The 19,667-nt window shown below is 43.2% G+C and overlaps 2 protein-coding genes across 4 annotated transcripts; one reads left to right on the top strand and one right to left on the bottom strand.

The window, feature by feature from the left end:
• The first annotated feature begins 865 nt into the window (after positions 1-865).
• LOC124255492 lies at positions 866-8,167 on the top strand. 3 transcript variants are annotated; one of them, XM_046689423.1, is made up of 5 exons: positions 866-1,218; positions 3,025-3,152; positions 4,955-5,018; positions 5,681-5,782; positions 7,968-8,167. In XM_046689423.1, the coding sequence occupies exons 1-4, from the start codon at positions 1,048-1,050 to the stop codon at positions 5,774-5,776; spliced, it is 459 nt and encodes a 152-aa protein (XP_046545379.1). In that variant the 5' UTR covers positions 866-1,047; the 3' UTR covers positions 5,777-5,782; positions 7,968-8,167. The 3 variants fall into 3 exon arrangements, with proteins under 3 accessions (XP_046545379.1, XP_046545380.1, XP_046545378.1); XM_046689424.1 differs by having other exon boundaries at positions 5,681-5,796; XM_046689422.1 differs by lacking the exon at positions 7,968-8,167 and adding an exon at positions 6,308-6,426 and having other exon boundaries at positions 5,681-5,796.
• A 404-nt stretch (positions 8,168-8,571) lies between these two features.
• LOC124255461 (acid-sensing ion channel 3-like) lies at positions 8,572-18,559 on the bottom strand. Its single transcript, XM_046689379.1, has 5 exons — positions 17,962-18,559; positions 14,420-14,501; positions 14,042-14,160; positions 12,984-13,079; positions 8,572-10,177 (listed from the first exon to the last, which is right to left on the bottom strand). Exons 1-5 carry the CDS (start codon positions 18,394-18,396, stop codon positions 9,542-9,544), a joined length of 1,368 nt encoding a protein of 455 aa, XP_046545335.1. The 5' UTR covers positions 18,397-18,559; the 3' UTR covers positions 8,572-9,541.
• Positions 18,560-19,667: the final 1,108 nt, after the last annotated feature.

Here is a 19,667-nt window from a genome sequence, read left to right as displayed (position 1 = left end):
AATACACTCATTGGAAAACAGTTCCCCACGCCTTCACCATACTCTCACTCTGCCATCGACTGTCGAAACACAATATCGGCTTTCATGAGATAAAAGCACAGTTCTCCATTGTCGATAACGCCAATTTCGATGCTGAGTTGCCCATTGCAGTCGGTTTTGGCGGTGATGAGCGGTGAGGACAGGACTACGATATGGTCTGTGACAGCAGAGGTTTCTTCCGCGCAAACGTCGACGCACTGTATCGGCACTGATGGGTCTGTTGTGAGTCCCAATGGTCTGGCGTGCTGTTTCCGTCGCTCTGGGGAAGCGATCCTGCAGATGGTGGCGCACAATCTGTCGGTCTTGACGTTGTGATGTTACTGAAGGTCGCCCACTGCGTGGACGGTCTTGGATGCTGTTACTGACCTGATACAACTCCTGCAGTCGGTAGATTGTCCTAACATGAACATTGAAATGATTGGCTACCCTCGGTGCAGTCTGGACAACTCGCATTCGTCCCAAGACTTGGTTCCTCTGATCTCTCGTAAGTCGTGGCATGGTGATTGTGTCAAAATCAAAATGATTTCAGGCGGGTTTGGGACTCGCTTTCATTGGTAGGGTTGTCACGACATGCACGTGCATTTTCATTTTCACGAATGTCATACGGAACCTTTTACCATGTCTGCCTTTTTCGGCGCGTTTGGTCGATATGCTTTTTCATCAGAAAACACATGTTGATGTCAATTTGGATTGGTAATAACTGTCAATTTGGATTGAAAAACATGTTAACAAAACGGTACAATCATAATAAAAACACCACCTTGTAAGAACAAAATTTTGCATTTGGTTTTGAAAGGCGACGTTTCTTTTGTGGTATAGTGGAGAATGTTACAAACAAGCACAACGAAATCGGTTATGTTTACGATATTCACGGCGACAAATTCATGCTTAATTTGGTTTTAAACCAAGTAACAAAGAATTAATGACCACGTAATATTGGGACCACCAAGTCCTGATTCTACACTGGCTGTCACAGAGGCCGAGTACACGTACAAGCTGAAGAAGACGATGGTGCCTGTGCTGCTACAGGGGGCATACCAACCAACTAGCTGGCTGGGGATCATTCTGGGAACCAAGCTGTATTTTGACATGAGTCCTGGAAAAGACTTTGGCGCCAAGCTGAACGAACTTGTGAGAGAACTTGGCCAAAATGGCAGAATAACAGAGGAGGAGGAGAAGGTAGAGTTAAGCACAGCTTTATTAATCCATTCACTGTAAATACGAGTGGGTTCATGCTTGGTTGGGTGTGTTTTTTCCAAAGGAGGTAGGACCATGTTGGAGTGGACGTATTCATTCTATAACAGATGCATTCATACTAGTTGATATGGAGTCATGCTATAGGATATGGGTTCGTATGAGAGTATGTTGATTCATACTGATGGTAGAGAGTTATAGTTCATGGTAGAGTGAAGAATGGATTCATGGATGGGTTTATGTTAATGGCGTTCCTCAAGGATCTGTCCTTGGACCATTACTGTTTAGTCTGTACATTCTTCCCATTGGTGACATTGTCCGAAAGCACTCACTGAAATTTCATCTATGCTGATGACAATCAGTTATATCTGTCAGCGGAGCCTAACCTTGCTGAAGATTGTGCACTGAACATACAACAATGTATTGCTGAAATAAGAGACTGGATGACCTTGAACTTTCTGAAATTTAATGACACAAAGACTGAGTTCTTGACCATCGGATCCAGGCATCAACTTTCCAAAGTGCCTGACAGTTTATCTCTTGAAATTGGACAAGATGTTATCACGCAGTCCGACTCTGCAAAAAATCATGGTGTCATCTTTCAATCAACAATGTCATTAGAAAATCAAATCAAATCACTCAGCAAAGGATGCTTCTACCATATCTTCAATATTAGCAAGATCCGAACCCTCTTAGACTTCAACACCGCCCAGCTTCTAACGACCAGCCTTGTTCTCTCTAAACTTGATAATTGCAACTCCCTCTATTACAACATTCCTCAACAGCTCCTTTCACAACTCCAACGGATTCAGAATTCAGCCGCCCGTGTTGTTGCCCGTGCACCACGCTGCCCTGTTCCAGCCGCCCAAACTGTGACACCTATCCTCCAAACTCTTCACTGGCTTCCTGTATCAAGCAGAATTCAATACAAACTTCTTCTTCTTACACACAGCTGCATCTATGAAAACATGTTTCTCAATATCTTAAAAGCCTCATTCATCTCCATGTTCCAAGCCGACTGCTCCGCTCGTCAAACTCCCTACTGCTTACACAGTCTCATGTCAAAACAGCCATGGGATCAAGGGCGTTCTCTGCTGCAGCCCCTATCTCTGGAACATTCTACCACTCTCCCTAAAAGAAATAGAATCTGCTGACGCTTTCAAAACTGACATTGTCTACAATCTTTTCTCTTTATAGCGCCATTGAGCAATATCTTTTGGAAATATAAATCAATTATTATTAAATTATTATTATTGTTATGGTAGAGTGGATGGGGTATTGGTAGAGTGGATTGGTTCATGGCAGAGTGGATGGGTTTATGGTAGAGCGGATGGGTTTATGGTAGAGAGAATTGGTTCTTGGTAGAGATTCATGGATGGGGTATTGGTAGAGTAAATGGGTTCATGGTAGAGTGGATTGGTTCGTGGATGGGTTTATGGTAGAGGGGATGGGTTCGTGGATTGGTTCATGGTAGAACGGATGGATTCATGGTAGAGCGGATGGATTTCTGGTAGAGTGTATAGGTTCATGGTATAGTGGATAAGTTCATGAGAGCGGAATGGATTGGGCCATTGTGGGATGAATATGTTCATGGTAGGGTGGATGGGTTCATGGTATAGTGGATGAGTTCATGGGAGAGCGGAATGGATTGGGCCATTGTGGGGTGGATAGGTTCATGGTAGGGTGGATTGGTTCAGCAATTATCTGGTGTCACTGTCGGACTCCTAAGAGTACATATAGCAGCTCGGTCATGTGACTGCTTGGCTACTTGTTTCGACCGGTGTGTTTCAGCTGCTGGATGTGACAGACGCGGCCCCCAAATCTCTCAGTACAGTCGCCGCTCGAGGTGGAGGAGACAGGGTGCCTGGTTGGACCAACAAAGATGTCATTGAGTGGTTGAAAAACATCGGCATGTACCAGTAAGTCTTTAGTGACGCCAAATAATGGTATCGTAATTGCGCTAGGTATATTTTTCAACACAGTTCGCCCCCTCGAGATGGGCACGCCATGTGATTATACGACACTTCCTTAGATAGGCTCCACGATGTGTTGGGAGATCCGTTGTACGGCTCTTTTGTCCATGAAAAAGTTTTCTTAATTGAACATTTAATACATCATCTTGACGATAACAGAACTCAAATTAGAGTTGGAGACATTTATACCTGATTATCACCAAGCAAAACTTTAACACAAAGTTGAAGGATATCTATGAGACTCGTATTTAAAACTTTAGAATGTACCTTGTGTCGATAAAATGATGCTTTTATACACCCGAGTTAGCTATAAGTATCGCAGTCCTTTCTATATATACATACCACATACCAGTGTGAACAGTATGACATATATTGTAATCTAAGTATCCCCAATAATATTAACCCCTTTCTAAGTGGACAATGTCTCCCTTTTCCCCCTGAGAGTGAGGTGCTACGTCTGCTTGTCTGCCATACAGTGAACTCCTAAGAAACATATACAGTATAGTATGACCAGAAATTATTGAGAATTTAAAGATTGTAATTTTTTAAAATTGTTTTCACTCATTACTCACGTATTAAATGTGAATATTAGCAGAACGTAACTCCAGATTCAAAGACAGGTGAACAGTTAGTACTTTGTCAAGTCACCATGGGCAGCAATGCAGGCTTCAATGCGGCGGGGAATACTACTGATCAAAGAAGTTAGAAAGTCGTGGTCCATGCTGTTCCAATATCGGACCACCCCTTCTTTCATTTCAGCAATATTTGTCAGATTTTTCTTATTGACACTTTCCTTCATAAGTCCCCAAACATTTTCTATTGGATTTAGGTCAGGGCTATAGCTTGGCCGATCTAATGATGTCATATTTTGGGTCCAAAACCCGGCCTGTGAATGCTTTGAACGATGTTTTGGGTCGTTGTCCTGCTGGAAAATCCAAAAATTTCCATGGAACACGTGAGCAGATGGAAGTAAATGCCCCTCGAGAATATCTTTGTACCGCTCACTGTTCATATTCCCTTCAGATACACAGAGGGGCGTTGCCCCTAACACAGATATGCCACCCCACACGTTAAATTTCGGACTGTACTTTGGGCGCTGATACAAAGGTTTTCTAGTTTGTTTGGTCCAGAATTTCAGTGTATTAGGAAACAGCCACACAGAACTTGCATCTGAGAAAAGCACTTGATAGCTGGTCAAGGTTGTTAGAAATCCAATTAAACATATTCCTAAAATTCTCAATAATTTCTGGTCGTACTATACATTTACCGAACATTTTACTGAATTCTCCTGTATCTAAACGTACAATCCTGCTACATGCCTTGTAAAATTGAAACAAAGCGTAGAATTGTTTTCAGCTATTACGTTTTTTCAGGAACAGTTTTCTGGAAACATTGTCTATATTCAGGGGGAGATCCAAGGGGGGGTTGCAGTGGTGCGCGCACCCACCCACCCACACTAATCACAACCCATCCCCTCCTCCCCCAAAAAATATACCCTGAGGAGCATTTCCCCCTAACCTTTGGACTTCATAATTTCTGTGCACACCTCTTCTCCAACATCCTGGATCCGCCCCTAATATTTGATATCAAGACAGTCAACTTTATGTTTATCATCCCACCGTTCAACCTACGCTTCTCCAGTTGATCCAACGCAGATCACTAACAATGGAGTCTTATTCAGGATAATACAGAATATCCCGCTTGTGTAACAGAGAATCTGAACCTAATCATCTCTTTCATGACCACAGATGTTCTTCTTTGAGGACCCTGACCGGCGAGGAGTTGATGTTCCTCCAGCATCTGTTGAACAAGGTAGGTATACACAGGCAGTGGGGTCGACCAGGAAGGCGTGGTACATATGATAGGGTGTACATACGGGAGTAGGGAGGATTGACAAGATGTGGTATATACGGTTGTGGGGTAAATGAACAAGGTGGGTGAAGGGTGGATGGACAAAGTGGGTATGTACGCTTATGGAGTGGTTTACAAGGTGGGTGTATACAGGTGAAGGGTGGATGGACAAAGTGGGTATGTACGGTAGTGGAGTGGTTTACAAGGTGGGTATATACGGGTGTAGGGTGGATGGACAAAGTGGGTATGTACGGTAGTGGAGTGGTTTACAAGGTGGGTGTATACGGGTGTGAAGTGGTTTACAAGGTGGTTATTTGCAGGTGTAGGTTGGATGGACAAAGTGGGTGTATACGGGTGTGGAACGGTTTACAAGGTGGGTATATACGAGTGTGGAGTGGTTTACAAGGTGGGTATGTACGGTTGTGGAGTGGTTTGAAGGATGGGTATATACGACCTAAGAGAACAAAGGATATCGACGAGGGACCGATAAAGTTCAAGCTGGTGCAAAGGCAACGGGCGAACAATACATCTAAAGAAAAGCAGTGTTTTATGATGGGTAGATAAATTACCGTACAAAGTTTGCAAATTTGGCCAGGTGTTTTAGGTTCAGTTCTATGTTTCAGGCGCCGGAGTTCTACTACAGCTACCTTGAGAGAAACATGAAACTGAAATCGCTGAAGGAGCTAATGACGTTCTCAAACGCCCTAGCCTTGCTATGAGAGATTGTGAGATGTTGATGGTATTGGTTAACTAGCAGATGTGCCGATTCCTAACTGACGATGTTTTGTTTATTCATAAATACTACTCCAAACGAGTTACAGAACACCATAAGTGGAAGGTGTTGCAATACTCACAATCCGTGACCCACTGACTGTAGTCAGAATCAGGATGTCTTTAACTTATAGTTGTAGAAGTGGATTTTCAGATAAGACAGTAGGTTGCGTAACATGTCACAATAACAATAGCACTCTCATATATATACACATACAAGTGTGTCGATCTCTCTCTCTCTCTCTCTCTCTCTCTCTCTCTGTCTCTCTCTCTCTCTCTCTCTCTCTCTCTCTCTCTCTCTCTCTCTCTCTCTCTCTCTCTCTCGCTCTCTCTCCCTCTCTCACACACACACATAGTCACTATAAACCCGGGCAGACACACATTGTATGTAGATATACTATATATTTATTTATGTGAAATATTTTGCTATGTTAAATTCATCAAACAGTCCCAACAGGCGTCCCTTCTGTTACTTTCAGAATGGGATGTTCTGGCATGCATCAGCTTTCTTCGGTTTGGTTTCTGATACTTCATAACGTATCTGTATTGGAAGATTCTATGTGAACGCGACTTTAAAATACAATACCTACTATTGTGATGTATGAATATCGTATTGCTTTATGTTTACATACCTAATATATAACGTGAACGCGAGAGAGTAACCAGTCTGGATTATCCCAACGGAAACATTTCACAAGAGGCAAATCAGGGGGACAAGCATATAAATGAATCTTTGAAAATCTGTGATGACACCAGTTGTTCACGGAAAGTATCTACCATTTCGGTAGACTAACAGCTAGTCTCTGAAATTAACATATTTAACAGAAAATAAAAGTTTTTAAAATTAAAATCATAAATACAATAAAAAGGAGCCCAGAGACTTTGCCACACATTCTAGACTTGCATGGGCTGCATTCGATGCCAGCCAATACTCACAATTTGGACTAACCCCCACCCCCGCCCCACCCCATATGTCCCCTTTGATTTCTACACGGTGTAAGTTTTATATCTGTTACATAAGTGATCTGTGGGTTGCTGGTTGTTATAGACTGATGTCCCATGGCAGTGCAACCCCTCTGGCATGCATGTGCGTGTAGGTGGCTGGTTGCACTAGACTGATGCCCTATGGTAGTGCAACCCCTCACCATACCATGCGTGTGGGTGGCTGGTTGCACTAGACTGATGCCCGATGGCAGTGCAACCCCTCACCATACCATGCGTGTGGGTGGCTGGTTGCACTAGACTGATGCCCGATGGCAGTGCAACCCCTCTGGCATGCATGTGCGTGTGGGTGGCTGGTTGCACTAGACTGATGCCCTATGGTAGTGCAACCCCTCACCATACCATGCGTGTGGGTGGCTGGTTGCACTAGACTGATGCCCGATGGCAGTGCAACCCCTCTGGCATGCATGTGCGTGTGGGTGGCTGGTTGCACTAGACTGGTGCCCTATGGTAGTGAAACCCCTCACCATACCATGCATGTGCGTGTGGGAGGCTGGTTGCACTAGACTGATGCCGGATGGCAGTGCAACCCCTCTGGCAGGCATGTGCGTGTGGGTGGCTGGTTGCACTAGACTGATGCCCTATGGTAGTGCAACCCCTCACCATACCATGCATGTGCGTGTGGGTGGCTGGTTGCACTAGACTGATGCCGGAAGGCAGTGCAACCCCTCTGGCAGGCATGTGCGTGTGGGTGGCTGGTTGCACTAGACTGGTGTCCGATGGCAGTGAAACCCCTCTGACATGCATGTGCGTGGCTGGTTGCACTAGACTGGTGTCCGATGGCAGTGCAAAGCCTCTGACATGCATGTGCGTGTGGGTGGCTGATTTTACTAGACTGGTGCCCGATGGTAGTGCAACCTCTCTGGCAGACATGTACGTGTGGGTGGCTGGTTGCACTAGACTGGTGCCCGATGGCAGTGAAACCCCTCTGACATGCATGTGCGTGTGGGTGGCTGGTTGCACTAGACTGGTGCTCGATGGCAATGCAACCCCTCTGACATGCATGTACGTGTGGGTGGCTGGTTCCACTGACTGACGCCGGATGGTAGTGCAACAGCTCTGACATATCCTATACTGCAGTTAAGCATGGATACCCTACACAGAAAATACTCATATACTGATTCCGATTTTTGGCAGGATCGAACCCCTTCTCCTGACAGACGCTCTATCCGCTAGACCATGGAGACTCTTCTTCTCATCCTTAGATCGAAGATAGAAAATATTTGTGCGCGGATTAGTTCTAAAGGTCCTCTAAAGGAGACAGACAGTTGCGACATGTTGCAAGGGTTTTACCCATGTGAATAAATGTTATCATCTCGTATTGATGTGTGTGAAAACTAGTATTAGTGTTGATGTTGTCAAGTTTACAGTGATACGGGATACTATCATTCTTCGGGCAACAACCAGCTGACAAACATACCGATATAGTTTAAGGTTCCCAATGGTAAAAAGAAGCATGTTTTCAGAGTGCCGCAGTGACGGAGCTCTTATAAAACTGGACGAGAGCTGCTGTAACCCTTAGTATGGCATCGCACATGCTTACCATATAGAGGAATGAGTGAGTGAGTTTAGCTTTACGCTGCATTCAGCAATATTCCAGCTATATGGCAGCAGTCTGTAAATATTTGAGTCTGGACCAGACAATCCAGTGATCAATAGCATGAGCATCGATCTACGCAATTTGGATACGATGACATGTGTCAACCAAGTCAGCGAGCCTGACCATCCGATCCCGTTAGTCGCCTCTTACGTATAGAGGAATGAAGTAAATTAGGTGTCAAACGTTGCTGAGCATACACTAAACAAAAAAGAAACTTCACATGTGTAGCGTTATGTACCAAACATACCCATAGAGAACAAAGTGTGTTGCTGGTGGATAAATGTGGTTTAAGGAGGTAATGAGCGTACACTAAAACAGGATAAGACATTAAGATGTGTTTTGCACCCTTCACATTCAACAGCACATCGACTAGCCATCTATGTTGGAGCTGGTTCAGTACCGTGTACGCTCCCTTCTTGCATCACAGCAGCAGGGCAACATTGTGTCACTGACTGCCTAACATCCATCAACATAGCATTGTACTAGAACTAGAACCATGAACTAGAATCTGTACTGTACTAAGAAAGTGTAATCCCAAATAACATATGTTACATTTGACCACTTTCTAAATGGCATTGTGTAATCATAGCAGTGAGCAACCTGCGCCATTGCTGTACCAACATGGTGCGCAGCTCTTAAACGTTCTAGAGTTGACGTCTCAAGGCACGAAGACTTCTTCCTAGAGCATCCCATACGTGTTGGATGAGTCTAAGGTCAGGTGATCTCAATCGCCACTCCATGACACCAATACCCGCATTTTGGAGAAACTTCAGCCATCTGCAGGTGTAATTGTGCACAGCGTAGACGTTCATTACGGTTCACCTGTTTTAGAATCGGCCACGTAATACCACATCCATTGCCCGTGGTAGCACGGATGGCTCATTGGCCTAAGGCGCTGTGAAGAGTTGCCTCCCTGGACACGCCAGAAACCTGATGAGTGGGTTCGAATCCCGAGCATGTTTCTAAGTTTGTCCGCACCAAACCCATAATCGTGACGTTAACTAGGAACACACCGGAGACCTTAACTAGGGCTTTCGTGACGCATCAAACTGACATGCCATAACATAACTGAAATACTGCCCACAGTAGCTCCAGAACAAAACTCCCTCACTCACTCGGCTGCCATTATTCGTGAAAGTCTCTCTTTCGTCAGTTTGGGGTCAGTGTCACAATCTGTCACCCTCGTCTTTAACGACCAATATGCCCTAATACGTCTCACAATGAAGTCACACAGTTCCACTGCTGAAACAATAGTCGCGCCAAGAATAAGCCCGAGAGCGCCACCTATGTTACAGATCAGGTCAAGGACGGGGTAGCTGTACTGCTTTCTGATGTAGGGGTAATACATGGATGAGTAGTAGACCTCCACAGACACAAAGTTCCGTCTCCAGTATGCAAGCGAGCTGCCATCAGCGTTAGCCAGCATTGATAGATACTCGTCTGTCACTCTCAGACCAGACGCAGTCTTTAAAGAAAATATGTTGTACGAGCAAGTTTCTGGACAGTTAGATTCACACTCACGCCGAGAATGGAGGTATTCCTGCGTTTTTGGATGGATACAATTGACAATAACATCCGCGTCGCACAACCTCGCGTTACCAGGCATGTAGGCTTCACGGCAGGAGCACGCCTTTAAGATGTAGTCGGTAAAGCATTCTTTACGGCAAGCTTCACGGGAATAATTACCCGGGTAATACTTCAACTCCTGCCTGCCACAGTTCGCCAGCCCATCCGGAGCATCCATCTCCTGACAAAGAGAACATATCGGTTACATGCATTCGAACAAGAAAGCTCTACTGATCCAGCCGTGGGCACGGATGTCATAGTATACTATTGTGTCGCAATTCGCTGTGCTGTGTTGCACCCCTTGGATGTGACATGAAGCTATGAGCGAGTGTTTGAAATATTTCCCGCGCAATAATCGCACACGTGGAAATTGACCAATGAGAGCCGTTTTCTGTTTCCGAGTCATTTAGAGATTTACGGACACTGTCGAGGTTTACCGAAGAGAGGTCTGACGTTTGTTCAAAGAAGAGGGTAGGGCTGATGCGAGGGTCAGTGGTGTAAGGTTTGATTGAACTGCACGTAACAATAGTCGGGCTGTCCGTTTTTTTATCATAATTTTTGCATCGGGAGTGTCACTCTTGTGTTTTTTATGTAATGTGTCTAGCGGTGGAATTTCTAAAATCCTTATTTCTCCACCGATTTCGTTCAAATTTGAAATATGTGTAAATAATAGCATATAAAAACAATATAAACTCTGTCAAAAAAGAAACGCAACCCCTGTCCTCAGATATGAAAAATTCGTTTGAATGAAGTTATTGCTTCCAAACTAAATTTTATTCGAATGTATTGAAATTATACACGTAATTAATGAAGATTACCATCCAAACAACTGCATTTGTACGCATAAGTGTATTTTATTGCTTATTCCGTCACAACGCATGAAATGACCCTCATGGTGACTTCGCACAAAAAAAACACATGCAAATCATGAAAATGGCAGTTAATGTAGGGGTGTATAAAAGCCCATGTGCTTTCGTATTATATTCATTCATTTGTCGCCGAAAAGCTGTGTTAAAAATGCCACGATTGAGTGCTGCCGACCGAAATATCGCCATTGGTCGTGTTCAAGCCGGAGAAAGTTTTGGAACTGTTGCACGGCACCTAAATGTTCACAAAACAACGATATCCCGACTTTGGAGCCGCTACAACAACTTCAATTTGACCAACGATCGCCCGAGAAGTGGAAGGCCAAGAATCACGACCCCCTTCAAGATCGGTACATCCGGGTCCATCACCTGCGTAATCGGCATGCCCTACCAACCGTGACTGCCACACAAATACCAGGTTTGAGGGAGAGTGTCAGCTCAAACGATTAGGAACCGTCTGAAAGAAGCGGGTTTACGTGCCTGTAGACCAGTTGTTGGACCTGTACTACGCCCCTACATCTCCGCCGACGACTCAGGTGGTGCAACAACGTAAGGATATGGACTTTACAAAACTGGAGGCGCATCTGGTTTCTGATGAATCCCGTTTCTTTGCAACATCACGACGGAAGAAAACGTGTATAGGAGACGTCATGAACGTTTTGCGCCCATCTGCGTCCGACAGGGGGGACAGATTTGGCGGAGAAAGCGTTATGGTTTGGGGATCCATCTCATACAACCAGAAATCAGACTTGGTGATCGTTGAAGGAACCTGACAGCCCAACGTTACATCAACCACGTATTACAGCCTCACCTTCTCCCGATTATTGACCAACAGACACAGATTTTCAAACCAGACAACGCCCGGCCTCATACTGCACGTGCAACAATGAACTTTCTGCAGAATTCCAACGTCAATGTCTTGCCATAGCCCCTCTAAATCACCAGACCTCAACCCTATTGAACACCTGTGGGATACTCTGGGTCGACGCGTACGTCAACGTCAGCCGCCGCCACAGACGCTGCAACAGCTCGGCGTTGCACTGCAGGAGGAGTGGAGAGCCATTCCCAGGAAAGAATCCGGCGTCTTATCCGTTCTTGTCCAAGGAGATGCCGTGCAGTGATTGCAGCTCGTGGTGCTCATACGAGATACTGAGAAAGACGCCCCCCCTGGTGACAAACTGGTGTCTGTGAGATGACTTTTGAAATGACAATTTTAAACATGCCCATCTTGGTTATTATTCTGCCAAATTTCAGACTTCTGTCTTAAATAATAAAAATGCTGTGTCGTCTTAAAACTTCAGATCAAAATCTCTAAAATACAGGGGTTGCGTTTCTTTTTTGACAGAGTTTATGATTGCAAAAGTCTACATATCTTAAAAAAAAAAAAATTAGTGTCCAAACAGGGATTCGAACCCATGTGGTTTGAATCCTGATTCGACCTGGTTATGGTCCTAGGTTTCTCAGCACCAAACAGGTTCTGGCCGGTCTAAGACCTGCGTCAGGTCTGGACTTCATCGCCTATCACACTTTCTTGGTTGGTTTGTTGTTTAACGCCACACTCAGCAATATTCCAGCTATTTGGTGGCGGTCTGTAAATAATCCAGTGATCGACAGCATGGGCATTGATCTACGCAATTCGGATACTAAGTCAGCCAGCCTGACCACCCGATCCCGTCAGTTGCCTCTTACGACAAGCATGGGTAATAGCAATGAAACCGATGATTATTCACTTAGCAGTAGTAGTTACTAGTTACGTTTTCCGAAAATAGCCGAGTCTGAAGACCAATTTTAACCCGAATCTTAGCCTACATACTTTTCAAAGTGGAATTAAACCTTACTCACTAACAGTAATTGATGTGTGCCCGGGTGCCAACGTGGTCAAACACGATGCTGGAGCGTTATCATGTTGTGCTTAGATCCTATGATCATGTGAATATTATATATACACACTTATTATAATCTCTGATTTGTGAGCTCCGTACAAATGACCTCACAGCTGGGTTTCCTCCCATATAGTCAGGCACTCCTCCCAGATAGTCAGGCACTCCTCCCAGATAGTCAGGCACTCTGCTAAAAACGGCGTTAAACAAACATACTGATCACCTCGATTTCTGCCCCTACCTGCACTTCAAGCCCAAACAAGTACTGGGAACCTGGCGACACCGCCATGCCAGTCTCCGCAATTACCGGGGGAATGTCGGCCGAATGAATCGTAATCTGTACAAAGGAACAAGGGACGTTTATCACAATGATCTCCATGTATGTGGAGTGAGTGAGTGAGTTTACTTTTACGCCACACTCAGTAATATTCCAGCTGTATGAAGGCGGTCTGTAAATAATCGAGTCTGGACCAGACAATCCAGTGATCAACAGCATGAGCATCGATCTACGTAAGTGGGATACGATGACATGTGTCAGACATGTCAGCAAGCTTGACCACCCGATCCCTCTACGACAAGCATGGGTTACGGGTCCGTCACGGTCTCTACGTGGAACATCGATCTGCAAAATATATCTTTAAACATTATTGTAAACCAAAAGTGACTGTATTCTTTAATCTGATTGGTTGAAAAACATGACCCCAGGTGTCATCTTAAAAGGGTAGACCCGTGAAGATGCAGGTTAGAACTGATCTTCAGTAACCCATGCTTGTCGTAAGATGCGACTAACGGGACTCGCTGATTTGGTTGACACATCTCATCGTATTCGAATTGCGTAGATCGATGCTCATGCTGTTGGTCACTGGATTGTCTGGCCCAGACTCGATTATTTACAGACCGCAGCCATATAGCTGGGATACTGCTGAGTGCGGCGTAAAACTAAGCTCACTCACTCACTGACCACTAAGTGGTTATATTTGCACATTTTAAATCCAATCCGTCAGACGACTCATAAACACTGCATAATCCGATTTGGGGATAACATGTACCCACGCTTGTTTATAATCACTTTTGTGGAATTATCAAGCTCAATATAACCTTCAAGTCAATTACATCAATCCTCAACTATATCTCTGGAATGTATCGATCAACTCAATCAAAGAGTTTTAAAATCTCTGCATTTGCATGCGTCAGATGTTATTTAAATTAAATACATCATTTTTAATTTTAATAGTTGTTATGATCGTGCTCAAGATTCTCTATTGTGGGTTGTCTGGTCGGGAGTTTATTCTTACCCACCATGAAACCCTCTCCTTCTGTCTTCTGGCGACTACGGGTAAACTCCTCTGCCCCAACCCATAAAGCGAGTTTCAACCCGTACTGTCTCCCCGAGTTACGTATGAAGCTTTCTCCATTTGCTAAAAGAAAAATATGACTTTATTTTGTGCACGTTTTCTGCCTCTACCTCACAACAGCTACAACAGCTGATGAAATATTTATCAGCCAGAATATTTTCATTTACAGTATTAACTTTGCAATTGCATTATGACAGGTAACTCAATGTGTTTCCGAGAGGATATGTTAAGGTACTGAAATCTTCTTACACAGATAACCATGCCCGTCACATCATTACCATGCCTTTCATTGTTACAACACCAAAAGTACTTCTCTACTCACCATTGAATGTGAAGCATAGCCCACTGTCTGTCACCAAATGCGTGAAGTTTGCGTGCCCACATGCTTCCTTCCCCCAAGTGCACTGAATTCAGACGTGTATACAATAAAATAGAATGGATTGGTTAATAATGTACGAGCAACACGTAATTATGGCTAATCCCTCCTGAGTCAATGAATGTTGTAAGGACCGGGTCTCAGCAGTAAGGATATGTTTATGAGACCCAGGGTAGTTTCATCAACATCAGGATACCCTGGCAGGTTCAACTGACTATTGGTACAGGAATAACTGAATGGCCAGTATCTCTGGTGTTGAATAACTGACTGACCATTATCTCTGGTGTTGAAAAACTGACTGACCATTATCTCTGGTGTTGAATAACTGACTGACCAGTATCTCTGGTGTTGAATAACTGACTGACCATTATCTCTGGTGTTGAATAACTGACTGACTATTATCTCTGGTGTTGAAGAACTGACTGACGATTATCAATGGTGTTCAATAACTGACTGACCAGTATCTCTGGTGTTGAATAACTGACTGACCATTATCTGTGGTGTTGAATAACTGACTGACCATTATCTCTGGTGTTGAATAACTGACTGACAAGAATCTTTGGTGTTGAATAACTGACTGACTATTATCTATGGTGGAAGAACTGACTGACCAGAACTGACTGAATAACTGACTGACCATTATCTCAGTATCTCTGGTGTTGAATAACTGACTGACCATTGTCTCTGGTGTTGAAAAACTGACTGGTGTTCTGGTGTTGAATAACTGACTGACTATTATCTCTGGTGTTGAATAACCATGACTGACCATTGTCTCTGGTGTTGAATAACTGACTGACAAGAATCTTTGGTGTTGAATAACTGACTATTATGGTCTGAAGTGTTGAAGAACTGACTGACCATTGTCTCTGGTGTTGAAAAACTGACTGACCATTATCTCTGGTGTTGAAAAACTGACTGACCATTATCTCTGGTGTTGAATAACTGACTGACCAGTATCTCTGGTGTTGAATAACTGACTGACCATTATCTCTGGTGTTGAATAACTGACTGACTATTATCTCGGGTGTTGAAGAACTGACTGACGATTATCAATGGTGTTCAATAACTGACTGACCATTCTCTCTGGTGTTGAAAAACTGACTGACCATTATCTCTGGTGTTGAATAACTGACTGACCATTATCTCTGGTGTTGAATAACTGACTGACCATTATCTCTGGTGTTGAATAACTGACTGACTATTATCTCTGGTGTTGAAGAACTGACTGACGATTATCAATGGTGTTCAATAACTGACTGACCATTCTCTCTGGTGTTGAATAACTGACTGACCATTATCTCTGGTGTTGAATAACTGACTGACCAGTATCTCTGGTGTTGAATAACTGACTGACCAGTATCTCTGGTGTTGAATAACTGACTGACCATTATCTGTGGTGTTGAATAACTGACTGACCATTATCTCTGGTGTTGAATAACTGACTGACAAGAATCTTTGGTGTTGAATAACTGACTGACTATTATCTCTGGTGTTGAAGAACTCACTGACGATTATCAATGGTGTTGAATAACTGACTGACCATTGTCTCTGGTGTTGAATGACTGACTGACAAGTATCTTTGGTGTTGAATAACTGACTGACCATTTTCTATGGTGTTGAAAATACTGACTAACAAGTATCTTTGGTGTTGAATAACTGACTGAATATTATCTATGGTGTTGACTAACTGACTGACCAGTATATCTGGTGTTCAATAACTGACTGACCATTATCTCTGGTGTTGAAAATACTGACTAACAAGTATCTTTGGTGTTGAATAACTGATTGAATATTATCTATGGTGTTGACTAACTGACTGACCAGTATATCTGGTGTTCAATAACTGACTGACCATTATCTCTGGTGTTGAAAATACTGACTAACAAGTATCTTTGGTGTTGAATAACTGACTGAATATTATCTATGGTGTTGACTAACTGACTGACCAGTATATCTGGTGTTCAATAACTGACTGACCATTATCTCTGGTGTTGAAAATACTGACTAACAAGTATCTTTGGTGTTGCATAACTGACTGAATATTATCTATGGTGTTGACTAACTGACTGACCAGTATATCTTGTGTTCAATAACTGACTGACCATTATCTCTGGTGTTGAAAATACTGACTAACAAGTATCTCTGGTGCTGAATAACTGACTGAATATTATCTATGGTGTTGACTAACTGACTGACCAGTATATCTGGTGTTCAATAACTGACTGACCATTATCTCTGGTGTTGAAAATACTGACTAACAAGTATCTTTGGTGTTGAATAACTGACTGAATATTATCTATGGTGTTGACTAACTGACTGACCAGTATATCTGGTGTTCAATAACTGACTGACCATTATCTCTGGTGTTGAAAATACTGACTAACAAGTATCTTTGGTGTTGAATAACTGACTGAATATTATCTATGGTGTTGACTAACTGACTGACCAGTATATCTGGTGTTCAATAACTGACTGACCATTATCTCTGGTGTTGAAAATACTGACTAACAAGTATCTCTGGTGTTGAATAACTGACTGAATATTATCTATGGTGTTGACTAACTGACTGACCAGTATATCTGGTGTTCAATAACTGACTGACCATTATCTCTGGTGTTGAAAATACTGACTAACAAGTATCTCTGGTGTTGAATAACTGACTGAATATTATCTATGGTGTTGACTAACTGACTGACCAGTATATCTGGTGTTCAATAACTGACTGACCATTCTCTCTGGTGTTGAAAATACTGACTAACAAGTATCTTTGGTGTTGAATAACTGACTGAATATTATCTATGGTGTTGACTAACTGACTGACCAGTATATCTGGTGTTCAATAACTGACTGACCATTATCTCTGGTGTTGAAAATACTGACTAACAAGTATCTTTGGTGTTGCATAACTGACTGAATATTATCTATGGTGTTGACTAACTGACTGACCAGTATATCTGGTGTTCAATAACTGACTGACCATTATCTCTGGTGTTGAATAACTGACTAACAAGTATCTCTGGTGTTGAATAACTGACTGAATATTATCTATGGTGTTGAATAACTGACTGACCATTATCTCTGGTGTTGTATAATGTACTGGCCATTATCTACCTGTAGTCAGCCCAGGTGTTGAATGACTATCATTTGACTGTTTTCCTGTATCTGTTTGTTCGCCTATTTGTTGTTTAACGCCGGACTCAGCAATATTCCAGCTATATGGCGGCGGCCTGTAAATAATCGAGTCTGGACCAGACAATCCAGTGGTCAACATCATGAGCATCCGTCTACGAAATCTGGATACTATGACATATGTCAACCAAGTCAGCGAACCTGACCACCTATTTCCGTTAGTCGCCTCTTACGACAAATCTTCCTGTAACCAAAATTGGGCAGTGAAATATATGTTAAACTAAACGATAACAGTCCATTGTAATCATTAAAACAGTCAACTTAATTAAAGATAGAAGAATATAGTAACTATATCTTACCCACAGTATGGAGTCGTAGGCGTTGTGACCAAATTCCATGTAATACTCATTCACGCTTGTGGATGGTACACTTGTAGAACTGTCATCTTCTTGAAAGTCATATCTAAGCGTATCTGTAAGTTCTTGAGTGAGTCCATACATGTCTACCACCGATCTTTTAGCTATGTTAGTGTTACACACGGTTACAGCCGGGAACGGCAGCGTCTGACCCAACTTGACGTCGACGTGGACGTTGACGGGACGTGACAGAAACAGTTGCATCTGTTTCATGACGTTGAAGGCGGTGAACGCAAGTCCTCCACATATAACGAGAAACCAGAAAAGACGTCGCAGAACACCGGAAGTGACGTCACTCACCTGCTTGACGCCTTGCATGTTAACATGGTCAGCAAGTTCCGGTTTGGCATCCAGGCGATGGTTATATTGCAAATGCATTTCCCGTGTTTAAGTAAAAGTTGTTCACACAAATATTGTTAATAGTGTTCTCCTAAAGAAGGTAGCAGTACAGAGCCCCGTTTTTCGGAACTGTCCTGGTACTCCCTGCAATGTCTATGGGCTCTTCACGATGTCACAGCACGTATACTGGGTGTCGAGTAAGGTTTTGTAAGTGTGCCACTAACGATTCACCCTGGCAGTTTCCGCCACATCCATCCAATCAAATAACAAAGTATAATACGAAACACATTTACGGATATCTGAGATCTGTTCCAACCAATGGTGCCATCATCGACTTGATTCATCGCGATCACTAATGACACGATTCAGAGATTGACAGCTGTCACTGTGCTGTTTTGCATGACTAAATAATAACATATACCGCCCGAAGGAAGTAAAACACCATCCGATTGTTGTTGCTGTTGCTGTTGTTGTTGAGATTTGGTGGGTTTTTTCATTTTACAATTCACAGCTTTATATTCTTGACATCATACTCATCTAGAAATATATGCACTGACATTCAACAGCACAAACAGTCTTTCATGTGACTATCATTATTCTGTTTTGGGTCTCGGCGTAATACATTTACAAAAGTTATTTGAATGAATCGAGCGTTCTTTGTCGTTTTTTTATGCGTATTATATAAAAGTGAAACGTTTTGTTGACCAGTGTTGTAAAGGTATTTTATTGTAAGACTCAGTAGAAGATCATAACATTGTATTTTAAGTAGTTGTCAGGAATGTATTACTATCGATGTAATCCGTGGTGGGGAAGTTATTCTGTGAGGACGCTTCTTGAGGCACGTGTAGCCTGATATCTTCTTGGACAACCTCATACTAATCCAGCATGATGTCAACCGTTCTGGAGGCGCATGCTTATCTCATTACACCAAAGGGGCGGTGGGGTAGCTAAGTGGTTTAAGCGTTCGCTCGTCACGCCGAAGGCTCGGGTTCGATTCCCCACATGTGAACAATGTGTGAATCCCAATTCAGGTTCCCCCGTCGTGATATTGCTGGAATATTGCTCCGAGCCCGTAAAACCAAACTCATTCACTGACTCATTACATCAAGACCACTGGTTGTGTAAAGATCATATTCAGCCTGGGTATCCAGCCTCGGCGTTTTAGTGAGGTAGTGAGTTTAGTTTTACGTCGCTTAGCAATATTCCAGCAATATCACGGCGGGGGAACACCACAAATGAGCTTCACACATTGTACCCATGTGGGGAATCGAACCCGGGTCTTCAGCGTGACGAGCGAACGCTGTAACACC

Source organism: Haliotis rubra, unplaced genomic scaffold (assembly GCF_003918875.1).
Source record: "Haliotis rubra isolate DU_JTF1 unplaced genomic scaffold, ASM391887v1 Scf60, whole genome shotgun sequence".
Classification (NCBI taxonomy): Eukaryota; Metazoa; Mollusca; class Gastropoda; order Lepetellida; family Haliotidae; genus Haliotis; species Haliotis rubra.
The sequence above is the reverse complement of the archived record's forward strand: the minus strand, read 5'-3'. Positions and strand labels throughout refer to the sequence as shown.